General features: G+C 46.4%; 2 protein-coding genes across 5 annotated transcripts in view; both read left to right on the forward strand.

The window, feature by feature from the left end:
• The window catches only part of dnah12 (dynein, axonemal, heavy chain 12), a 41,082-nt gene extending 34,736 nt beyond the window's left edge, over positions 1–6,346 (forward strand). The window contains exons 59-72 of one of the 2 annotated variants that reach the window (XM_035738107.2): positions 44–202; positions 328–472; positions 652–802; positions 904–1,157; positions 1,251–1,391; positions 1,607–1,744; positions 1,902–2,135; positions 2,358–2,546; positions 3,116–3,219; positions 3,343–3,547; positions 3,665–3,802; positions 3,924–4,015; positions 4,101–4,168; positions 6,040–6,346. In XM_035738107.2, coding sequence (XP_035594000.1) covers positions 44–202; positions 328–472; positions 652–802; positions 904–1,157; positions 1,251–1,391; positions 1,607–1,744; positions 1,902–2,135; positions 2,358–2,546; positions 3,116–3,219; positions 3,343–3,547; positions 3,665–3,802; positions 3,924–4,015; positions 4,101–4,168; positions 6,040–6,233 — 2,212 coding nt within the window. In that variant the 3' untranslated portion in view covers positions 6,234–6,346. Of the gene's footprint in view, positions 1–30; positions 203–327; positions 473–651; positions 803–903; positions 1,158–1,250; positions 1,392–1,606; positions 1,745–1,901; positions 2,136–2,357; positions 2,547–3,115; positions 3,220–3,342; positions 3,548–3,664; positions 3,803–3,923; positions 4,016–4,100; positions 4,169–6,039 lie in introns of those variants that run through there. The other variant, XR_008082916.1, reaches the window with a different exon arrangement.
• On the forward strand, positions 6,238–10,851 carry asb14b (ankyrin repeat and SOCS box containing 14b). 3 transcript variants are annotated; one of them, XM_035738109.2, is made up of 11 exons: positions 6,238–6,828; positions 7,337–7,502; positions 7,612–7,667; positions 8,029–8,160; positions 8,237–8,395; positions 8,500–8,745; positions 8,952–9,117; positions 9,223–9,555; positions 9,734–9,935; positions 10,045–10,198; positions 10,320–10,851. In XM_035738109.2, the coding sequence occupies exons 2-11, from the start codon at positions 7,384–7,386 to the stop codon at positions 10,487–10,489; spliced, it is 1,737 nt and encodes a 578-aa protein (XP_035594002.1). In that variant the 5' UTR covers positions 6,238–6,828; positions 7,337–7,383; the 3' UTR covers positions 10,490–10,851. The 3 variants fall into 3 exon arrangements, with proteins under 3 accessions (XP_035594002.1, XP_035594003.1, XP_035594004.1); XM_035738110.2 differs by having other exon boundaries at positions 6,238–6,682; XM_035738111.2 differs by having other exon boundaries at positions 6,239–7,502; positions 9,734–9,932.
• The last annotated feature ends 254 nt before the right edge of the window (positions 10,852–11,105 follow it).

An 11,105-nucleotide genomic window follows, 5' to 3' on the forward strand; every position in this document is an offset into this window, starting at 1 on the left:
TGTGTCTGACAAGTGGCTGTTTTTTGGGAGGGGGGTTTCTCAGAGCGAAGAAGGAAATAGAATATAGTGACGTTATGTTCCTGCTGACTGGAGGGGTGGGTCTGCAGAACAACGTCCCCAACCCAGACCCCCACTGGCTGCAGGACAAAAGCTGGGACGAGATCTGCCGGGCCAGCCACCTGCCCAACCTCCACGGACTCAAGTATGACATAGACAAACTGCTGAGCTTGCCTCTTTTTGTTTTGGGGGATTAGAGATTTATTAAGTTTTTTGTTTCTGCTAATACTCAAATATGGAATATGTCGTCCTTCTCTGTGATTCTCATAGGGAGAGCTTCATCAAGATCCCAGATAAATTCTTGGTAATCTATGATAGCAAAGAGCCCTATAACACCAATCTGCCTAAGCCCTGGTGTGACTGCCTCAATGACCTGCAGAAGATGATCATTTACCGCTGTCTCAGGCCAGACAAGGTTAGAGAGAGAAATGAACCAATCCCTATTTACTTTTGCTGTCCACCTAAAGTCAATGCAAAGAGGACACTCGAAAATCAATACAGAGGTTGCTGAATGTAGATATAGGTGTGTGTGTGCGGACATATCATATGTTTGCATGTATGCTTACTGTTGTATGCTACTCCTTATGTTTCCAGATTGTGCCGGCCATCACAAACTATGTGACTGACAAACTTGGGAAGAAGTTTGTGGAGCCGCCTCCCTTTGACCTGAGTAAGAGCTACACAGACTCCAACTCCACCATCCCTCTGGTGTTTGTGCTATCTCCTGGAGCCGACCCCATGGCCAGTAAGTAGCACCCGACTGATCTCATACACAGACCTCAAACCTGCTACTGCTTTTGTTTGATACGGAAAATGACTCCGCCCCGCCCCACCCCTCTCTTCCAGGCTTGCTGAAGTTTGCCAACGACAAGAACATGGGCGGCACCAAGTTCCAATCCATCTCCCTGGGCCAGGGCCAGGGCCCCATCGCTGCCAAGATGATCCGCTCGGCCATGAAGGAGGGCACCTGGGTGTGCCTGCAGAACTGCCACTTGGCTGTCTCCTGGATGTCCACCCTGGAGAAGATCTGTGAGGACTTTAGCCCAGAGACCTGCCACCCAGACTTCCGACTGTGGCTCACCAGCTACCCCTCGCCCAAGGTAGGGTACAACACCATCCAGCCTGGTCAACCAGTATACAATTGGGTGACCGGCATCCATGATGTGGATTCATAACCCTCTTCCCTGTGTCAGTTCCCAGTGACCATCCTGCAGAATGGGGTGAAGATGACCAACGAGCCGCCCACAGGTCTCAGGCTCAACCTGCTGCAGTCTTACCTGTCAGACCCCGTCTCAGACCAGGACTTCTTCAACGCCTGCACGGACAAAGAGCTGGTGAGTGGTGACATGGTTCACACACACACAGACACACACACACATAGTCCTCTGTAGCTCGGTTTGTAGACTAATGCCAGGTAATGTGTTCTTGCAATGCCAGGATAGTGTTTTTGATTCCCGGGGCCACCTATACATAACAAATATTATTATTATTATTTATTTTATTACACACACACACACTCTGCGCTGATTGGTCCTCTGGTTGTTTCTAGGTGTGGGAGAAGCTTCTGTATGGCGTTTGCTTCTTCCATGCTCTGGTACAGGAGAGGAAGAAGTTTGGTCCTCTGGGCTGGAACATCCCCTATGGGTTCAACGAGTCTGATCTGCGCATCAGTATCAGACAACTACAGGTAGTAATACACATCAACTCAGGGCTGGAGTATTTGAGAGAGATTGTCATTTTTAAAAGACTGCGGACTTAATGTGGTTGTTGAATATAAATATATGTGATTGCAGATTGTGTGGTTCCCCTCTCTCACCCTGTTGTTTGTGTTCCTCCTCCTCCAGCTGTTTGTGAGGGAGTACGATCAGGTGCCGATGGAGGCCATCACTTACCTGACAGGGGAGTGTAACTATGGGGGCCGTGTGACTGACGATTGGGACAGGAGGCTCCTGATGACCATCCTGGCTGACTTCTACAACAAGGACATCATCGAGAACCCCCGCTACACCTTCTCCCCCAGCGGAAAGTATTACGCCCCGCCAAAGTCCAACTACGAGGACTACATCGAGTTCATACGGGTAAGCAGGAGTTAGACAGGGAAGGAAAGATGATGACATTCATTCATCAGGTGTACAGCTGTGTGTTGTCAGCATAACTATCAGAATCAATACCATTCTGTCTGATAACATTACCATGTTCAAAGTGAAGAGAATTGGACCCAGAATGAAACCTTGCAGGATGCCGCATGGCTCACATTCATGCGTTCCATCATGTTTTCCATCTTGTGTTGATGTCTTCAGAACCTTCCGTTCCTCCAGCACCCGGAAGTGTTTGGGATGCATGAGAACGTGGACATCTCCAAGGACCTGCAGCAGACCAAGCAGCTGTTTGACTCCCTGCTCCTCACCCAGGGAGGAGGGGCCAAGGGAGGAGCCAGCTCCGGGGGAGACAACACCCTCTTCGACATAGCCAATGACATCCTCACCAAGGTAAAGCCAAACCAGTCCTTGTACTGCTGAAATGTACTGCCTTTTCCCCCGATATATGTCTCATCCGAATTTGTTTCAAGTTTTATTAGTTGTATGAACGAGATACGCATGGTATACATCGTCCAACCAAATGCTTATTTGCAGGTTCCTTCTTGACAATGCAACAACAATAAAAAAATAATAAAATAAAATAATACAAACATAAAGTAAATGGCTCAGTACAATAGAATAAACATTATAGCAAATGTATAATACTGGAAGACACAATTTATAGTCCAATATGTATTGGTGAAGGGGAGGGGGCAGTGTATAAATTGAGCAGTATAACAAGAGTCTTGCAGCAGTTGTGGTGTGTGTGTGTGTGTGTGTGTGTGTGTGTGTGTGTGTGTGTGTGTGTGTGTGTGTGTGTGTGTGTGTGTGTGTGTGTGTGTGTGTGTGTGTGTGTGTGTGTGTGTGGCATGAATGCACTGTATATGTGTGGGTGTGTGCATGAGGGGGTGTATGTGTGCTAAGGTACTGAGAATCAGAGCAGGTGGTCAGTTAGGTCACTTGTTGTCTGTTTTTTGTAGCTTCCAGCGAACTTTGACATCGAGGCTGCTCTGTTGAAGTACCCTGTTCTGTATGAAGAGAGCATGAACACTGTACTGGTGCAGGAGATGGAGCGCTACAACACGTATGTCATCTCATCACACACCCAAAAAAATAGAACTCAGAAAAACAGCTAAGTTCTAATGTAGATCTTAATGTAAATGACCAAAACCCACAATAGGATCATATCACTGTCTTTGTCTTCCAGGTTGGCAGTTACGATCCGTGTGAGCCTGCAGAACCTGCTGAAGGCCATCAAGGGCCTGGTGGTGATGGATGCTGAGCTGGAGGCCCTGTCAGGCAGCCTGATGGTGGGCAAGCTGCCAGAGAAGTGGGCTAAACGCTCCTACCCCAGCCTCAAACCCCTGGGCAGCTACATCACAGACTTCCTTGCCAAGCTCAAGTTCCTGCAGGTCAGTCCATTAGCCTCAGTATTGTTTTTAAATCCATCATCGGCATGTATTCCGTTTTCTCATGAAGAGGAAACACTTTGGTTTTGTTTACTAATGTGTTCTCTTTGCCCCCTGCAGGACTGGTATGAGAGCAACAAGCCCCATGTCTTCTGGCTGTCTGGGTTCTTCTTCACCCAGGCCTTCCTGACCGGGGCCATGCAGAACTACGCCAGGAAATACTCCATCCCAATCGACCTGCTCTGCTTCCACTTCCAGGTCACACAAACAGCTGAATTAGAAGAGGCATTGTTGTAAACAAGTTATTACTTAAAAATGCCCCTCTTCCTCTTGTTTGTCTGTTTTGATTAGCCTTTTCCTTCCCTCTCATTGGTAACAGGTTCTTCCCATCGACACCTCAAACTCCTCTCCTGAGGACGGGGTCTACATCCACGGTCTGTTTCTGGACGGCGCTCGCTGGGACAAGAATAGGTAGAAGACGCTTTCAAACAAGGCTATTCTTTAAATGATACCAGAGAGTGTGAAGTGAACTGAGACTGATCTCTCCCACTCACAGTGGAGTCCTGGCTGAGCAGCATCCCAAGGTTCTTTTTGATACGGTCCCCATTATCTGGATCAAACCAAGTAAGTCTGTCTCTCATTCTCTATGCACTTCCCTCTGTTATTCGCTCTCTCTCTCCCTCTCTCTCTCTCTCTCTCTCTCTCTCTCTCTCTCTCTCTCTCTCTCTCTCTCTCTCTCTGACTTCCCTCTGTTCTCTCTCTCTCTCTCTCTCTCTCTGACTTCCCTCTGTTATCTCTCTCTGACTTCCCTCTGTTATTCTCTCTCTCTCTCTCTCTCTCTCTGACATCCTCTCTGTTCTCTCTCTGACTTCCCTCTGTTATTCTCTCTCTCTCTCTCTCTCTCTCTCTGACTTCCTCTCTCTCTCTCTCTCTCTCTGACTTCCCTCTGTTATTCTCTCTCTCTCTCTCTCTCTCTCTCTCTCTCTCTCTCTCTCTCTCTCTCTCTCTCTCTCTCTCTCTCTGACTCTCTCCTCTGTTCTCTCTCTTCCTCTCTGTTCTTCTCTCTCTCTCTCTCTCTCCTCTGTTATCTCTCTCTCTCTCTCTCTCTCTCCCTCTCTCTATTCTCTCTCTCTCTCTCTCTCTCTCTCTGACTTCCCTCTGTTATTCTCTCTCTCTCTCTCTCTCTGACTTCCCTCTGTTATTCTCTCTCTCTCTCTCTCTCTGACATCCCTCTGTTATTCTCTCTCTCTCTCTCTCTCTCTCTCTCTCTCTCTCTCTCTCTGACATCCCTCTGTTATTCTCTCTCTCTCTCTCTCTCTCTCTGACATCCCTCTGTTATTCTCTCTCTTTCTCTCTCTGACATCCCTCTGTTATTCTCTCTCTTGCTCTCTCTCTCTCTGACATTCCTCTGTTATTCTCTCTGACTTCCCTCTGTTATTCTCTCTCTCTCTCTCTCTCTCTCTGACATCCCTCTGTTATTCTCTCTCTCTCTCTCTCTCTCTCTCTCTCTCTGACATCCCTCTGTTATTCTCTCTCACTGACTTCCCTCTGTTTTTCTCTCTCTCTGACTTCCCTCTGTTTTTCTCTCTCTCTGACTTCCCTCTGTTATTCTCTCTCTCTCTCTGACATCCCTCTGTTATTCTCTCTCTCTCTCTGACATCCCTCTGTTATTTCTCTCTCTCTCTTTCTCTCTGACATCCCTCTGTTATTCTCTCTCTCTCTTTCTCTCTGACATCCCTCTGTTATTCTCTCTCTCTGACATCCCTCTGTTATTCTCTCTCTCTCTTTCTCTCTGACATCCCTCTGTTATTCTCTCTCTCTGACATCCCTCTGTTATTCTCTCTGACATCCCTCTGTTATTCTCTCTCTCTGACATCCCTCTGTTATTCTCTCTCTCTCTCTCTCTCTCTATCTTTCTCTCTGACATCCCTCTGTTATTCTCTCTCTCTCTCTCTCTCTCTGACATCCCTCTGTTATTCTCTCTCTCTCTCTTTCTCTCTGACATCCCTCTGTTATTCTCTCTCTCTGACATCCCTCTGTTATTCTCTCTCTCTGATATCCCTCTGTTATTCTCTCTCTGACATCCCTCTGTTATTCTCTCTCTCTGACATCCCTCTGTTATTCTCTCTCTCTGACATCCCTCTGTTATTCTCTCTGACATCCCTCTGTTATTCTCTCTCTCTGACATCCCTCTGTTATTCTCTCTCTCTCTTTCTCTCTGACATCCCTCTGTTATTCTCTCTCTCTCTCTCTCTCTCTCTCTCTCTCTCTCTCTCTCTCTGACATCCCTCTGTTATTCTCTCTCTCTCTTTCTCTCTGACATCCCTCTGTTATTCTCTCTGACATCCCTCTGTTATTCTCTCTCTCTCTCCCTCACTCTCCCTCTCTCTCTCTCTCTCTCTCTCTCTCTCTCTCTCTCTCTCTCTCTCTCTCTCTCTCTCTCTCTCTCTGACATCCCTCTGTTATTCTCTCTCTCTCTCCCTCACTCTCTCCAGCGGAGAAGAAAGGCAGTGACCTTCCCCAGACCCTGTATGTGTGTCCGCTGTATAAGACCAGCGAGAGGAAGGGCACCCTGTCCACCACAGGCCACTCTACCAACTTTGTCATCACCATGATGCTGCCCACTAGCAAGCGCCCCCAGCACTGGATCAAGAGAGGCGTGGCCATGCTCTGCCAGTTGGATGACTGAGGACACTGAGGAGTAGGGAAGGACACGCTATTTAACTTTGTCATTACACCGAGACTTCGCTCCCTGGTGGATTCTCTATTCACTTTAATCATATAAAAAATACTTTGATGTAACTTGTGTGGCTGTTGGTTTTGTTTGGGTCTTTTGAGTGGGAATACATACATACAACACCTGATTAGGACCATAGCAGACCTACAGTATGTGATGCCTGCCTATGGCCACTGGGAGGTGCGTGTGTGTGGGCGTGCGTGCGTGTGTTTGTGTCAATCAGTTGAGCTGTGGGTAGAGTTGCAGTGTGCTCAGTGGGTCAGAGCCAGGTGCAGGGTGGGAAGGTCCCGTGATCAGATATAAATAGCTGGGGAGATATACATAGACATGCTTTGGAAGCTTAGTGTGATTGACCCACTGAAGATTGTAGGGCCATCGGAGAAACAGCCTGTTGACTGAAGGTAAACAGAAAACAAAAGACATAATCCTCTGGGAGGTTTAAGGATGGAATGGTGTGGTGCCTGAATGCCATTGTTCATCTGAAATGGTGTGATATGGTGCCATGTAGTTGTTGAACTTGGAGTGGCCATTGCATGCTCAACTTACAGTAAGTGGCTTGATAACTGTTGAATAATAACGTTTTTAATCCTGAATGTTTTATCCACAGTTCCCTATAAAGGCTGATGTAGTTTTCAATGTGCAATACCCAACACTACAGCCACACATATAATGCACCAACCCATGCCTGTTTAGCCTTTATTGCACTATACTGTCATCATCAAAGTCACCCCACAGCAGAGAACTGGGGCAGCTATTTCAAGCAGAAAACAACCATTAAGCATGTAAATATACTGTAATGTATCAATGTATTATCTTGTTTTCTATGTATGTGAAATGATAGTCAGCACAAACTCACAAAAATGACAGTGTGCAACATGGCTGCAATGCTCTCCAGTTTTACTGTTGTCTATGAAATGTCTGCCGAGGTCCTGTTGGTATTTGAGGCTGCTGGCTGGTCATGTGTATGGTCCCTGCCCTGTTAGGTAACATGTTGCCCCTTTAAAATAACAGTAGTTGAACAGAGAATGAAGGTTCTTAACATAATGTCTCCCCAGCTCAAGTTAGTAGTTTCCTGGTGAGTTGACCCTTCCTGGAGTGACAGATGAACTCCGAGACAGAGGCAGGATATGTTTTTGACCAACCAGAAGAGGACGAGGTCACACAGTATATGATTGAACAGAGCCTTCTGAAATACAACAAGCACAAAGGCTCACTCCCTAAGTAAGACCTCTCAAATGGCAAAATACCTGCTGCTTTATTCTGTGTATACCACATGGGTTAGCTGTGGAATATCCAAGTGATTCTGTGTTTATACATATATTTCACCCAGTAATCCTGCAGGCCCTGAAGGTGATCCTGGTGAGGTCTTTACAGTGATAAAGGAAGGTGAGCGATCATCTCTTTTCCCGTCTCATACATTGTCTGGCCCCTATATGGTGTGTGTGGAGTTGAGTCAGAGGTGGAATAAGATGGAGGGATATGACAGCACTGCCATAGAGGTTACAGCCGGTCTATTGACTTTGGCCCTGTTCCAGTGCAGGATACTAGAGGGCCCAGCAATGAATAACAGTTCTGGTCTTCGGATGCATCTCAATAAATATAATTCCTTTACTTGCCTCATTTCAGAAAGTGAAAATGTCTTTCACCTGTCCAGTTCTCACACAATTCAACCAAATGAAAAGGACAGGAGAGGTAGCCATGTCAGACTATTGAGATTTACCCCGTACCTGTCTTCCTGTTCTGTTAGGTAATGAGGAGGCCCTAATAAGGCTCGCTGAGCAACCAGGAGCCATGTCCAGAGTAGACGACAGAGGATGGATCCCGTTACATGAGGCCGCAGTGCAGGAGAAGAAAAGTATACTGGAGATCGTCTTCTCAGGTACTGGTTTTGAGACATATCTCAAGGGACTTTCCTGGTCAAATCTAGGTAGTAATATACAGGTCCATGTGTACAGCTTCCCCCCAGGGCGCAGAGCAGTGCCGGACTCTGAAAGGAGAGACACCTCTCTTCCTGGCTGTAGTGTGCGGCCTGAGGGAAAACGCTACGTTCCTGCTTCAGAACGGATGCTGTCCAGACCTCCAGAACGATGACGAGGAATCTCCACTTGTGGCAGGTATTCAAACTATATCTTAGATGTTCGTAGATTTCGATTTTTGTTTATGGAGCACAACTTTAACCTTCTGCCATTCTTCCTGCTCTGTCACCTATTTCCTACAGCTATAGTAAATGACCAATATGATTGTGCATCGCTCCTGCTTCGCTGCAATGCCAAGGTGGACCAAACAGGAGACCTGGAGCGGACTGCCCTCCATGAGGCATCCCTCCTGGGTCTGGACAATTTTGTTAACCTGCTACTGCATTCCGGAGCCGACCCAAACGCAAGGGATGTTGACAAGCTGACCCCCCTGGCACTGGCTGCAGAGACAGGGCACCTTAACGTAGTGGAGGTCCTGCTACAGAAAGGTGTGTGTGTGTGTGTGTGTGTGTGTGTGTGTGTGTGTGTGTGTGTGTGTGTGTGTGTGTGTGTGTGTGTGTGTGTGTGTGTGTGTGTGTGTGTGTGTGTGTGTGTGTGTGTGTGTGTGTGTGTGTCTGGACCATATGGAGTGATTCACTTTCTGTCTCTCCTCTCTCTCTATCCTTTTCTCTCGCTCTCTCTGTCATTCTGTCAGGAGCCAGCGTGCAGTCTCAGACAGAGGGCTCTGTGCTGTTTGAGGCGGTTGCATCAGGTAATCCTGACATCATCTCTCTGCTGCTGGACTATGGGGCAGAGCCCGACATGCCCAACCACAGTGGGCACCTACCCATCCACCGTGCTGCATATCATGGGCATCTGTTGTGAGTGGAGAAAGATCTTTACTTTATATACCCCTTTTATATTTATTTATTTTTCTGCTGTTAGGAGGTACAGATATTGAAAGGTCTTCTCCTCTCTCTTCTCAGGGTGTTGGAACGGTTGATCTCAGCAACAAAGATGGAGGCAGTGAAGAAGAGTGGTATGAGTCCCCTCCACTCTGCTGCTGCTGGGGGACACACCCAGTGCCTGGAGGTGCTTCTCAATGCAGGCTACGACCCCAACTTCATGCTGCACCCACGCGTGCGCAATAAATACGATGACGAACGCAGGTCGGCTCTCTACTTTGCTGTATCGAACAACGATGTCCAGTCCACCCGTCTGCTGCTGGAGGCTGAGGCCATGGTCAACCAGGACCCTGTCAACTGTCTACAGGTGGCTCTGCGGCTGGGCAACTATGAGCTTATAAACACTCTGCTGAGGTAGGAATCAAATTCAAGTCAAATCAAACTTGATTAAATAAAGTGCATTTCAAAATCTCTATATACTTTACAGTAAAATATATTATGTGACTGAGAGGAATTAGCCTGTAGTATGTATTTTTGATTAGTGTGTACTGTTAATGTTGGCCTAAATAATTTTGTTGTTCTTATCAATCAGGTACGGTGCTAACGCCAGCTACTATTCTCGTGTCAACACAACACACTTCCCATCAGCACTGCAGTATGCGCTGAAAGATGAGGTCATGCTGAGGATGCTTCTCAACCATGGATACGATGTACAGCGCTGCTTTGACTGTCCCTATGGAGACAGTTCCCATGACTACGCACCCTGGACGACCTCGTTCACCAAAGACATGGTGGTTAGACAACTAGTGCTAAGAAGGAAAACAAACATTATGTGGTCATTGTAAATGTGGTTATTACAAACTCTATCTCTTGTCTCTTTTTTTTCTGTCTGTCTGTCTGTAGTTCTGTGAGGTGATAACAGTCAAGTGGCTGAAACACATCTCGGCACAGGTAGTGCGCATCATGCTAGACTACACAGACCACGTCACCCTCTGTGTCAAACTCAAGGAATGCCTGAAGACACAGAAACAGTGGCCTGAGATATGCTATATCCAAGGTACAATAACGGAACTGCACTGCACAGATGCCTTTTGACAATAATTATTATGTAATTACCATTTGACCAAATTTTTAAGTAAATTCCAGGTAAATAAAGCATGACCCTAATGCCCCCTCAGAGAATGTGCGCAGCCTGAAGCACCTGTGTCGGCTGTGTATCCGGGACTGCCTGAGCCGTCTGCATCTGCGATCCCCAGCCTTCATCAGCTTCATGCCTCTCCCCACCAGGCTTAAGGACTACCTCCGATACAGAGAGTACGACATCTACAGCAGGGGCAGCCCTGATTGATCATAACATAATGGCACTCTCTAAGAAAGTTCCAGTTCCTTATCAGTTTGTCTGGACCTTGTTTACTTTTGTAAGTGTGTGCCTCTTTAGTTCCTACTCGAGGATCAACAAACAAGCAATATTCTCTCCCTTTTTTCCTACTCTGAATGCATGTCATGTCATAGGCAGCACAATGTGTGTTGCTCCTAGGTTGAGCATTTTGGGTCACTGAACCAAGCTTGTTTGGTTAAAATTATATTTTTGTATAATTATTGAATTTGTAAGGAATGACACACTTAGGGATTATGTGTAATGTCCTATTTTTATCTGTGATCTATAATAATTGTATTTTGTCATTAAACATTTGAACAGAAGTCTTAGAACTGGGTTCAGAAACCTTATTCTATTTTCATCTACTGACATTGAAATCCATGTCACCTGTTGTGCACACATCATATGCCATCATTGGAGAAGGCATAAAAATCTGAGGAAATAAGATTTTTTCTTATAGCATACTTTCATTTGTCAGATGTAATTCAAATAGACCAGCCAAAACGCAATAAGCATTTCCCAGTCATACCATCAGTCTGTATATCAAATGTCCGACTGAAAGTGGATAGGTCATGATGTTATTGGG

The sequence above is a fragment of the Oncorhynchus keta genome, chromosome 27, assembly GCF_023373465.1.
Source record: "Oncorhynchus keta strain PuntledgeMale-10-30-2019 chromosome 27, Oket_V2, whole genome shotgun sequence".
NCBI classification, from domain to species: domain Eukaryota; kingdom Metazoa; phylum Chordata; class Actinopteri; order Salmoniformes; family Salmonidae; genus Oncorhynchus; species Oncorhynchus keta.

Coding starts and splice junctions, on each gene's coding strand:
- asb14b (XM_035738109.2), top strand. CDS start 7,384: ATGAACTCCGAGACAGAGGCAGGATATGTTTTTGACCAACCAGAAGAG. Junction 9,118..9,222: donor GCATATCATGGGCATCTGTT/GTGAGTGGAGAA, acceptor CTCTCTTCTCAG/GGTGTTGGAACGGTTGATCT. Junction 9,556..9,733: donor CTTATAAACACTCTGCTGAG/GTAGGAATCAAA, acceptor CTTATCAATCAG/GTACGGTGCTAACGCCAGCT.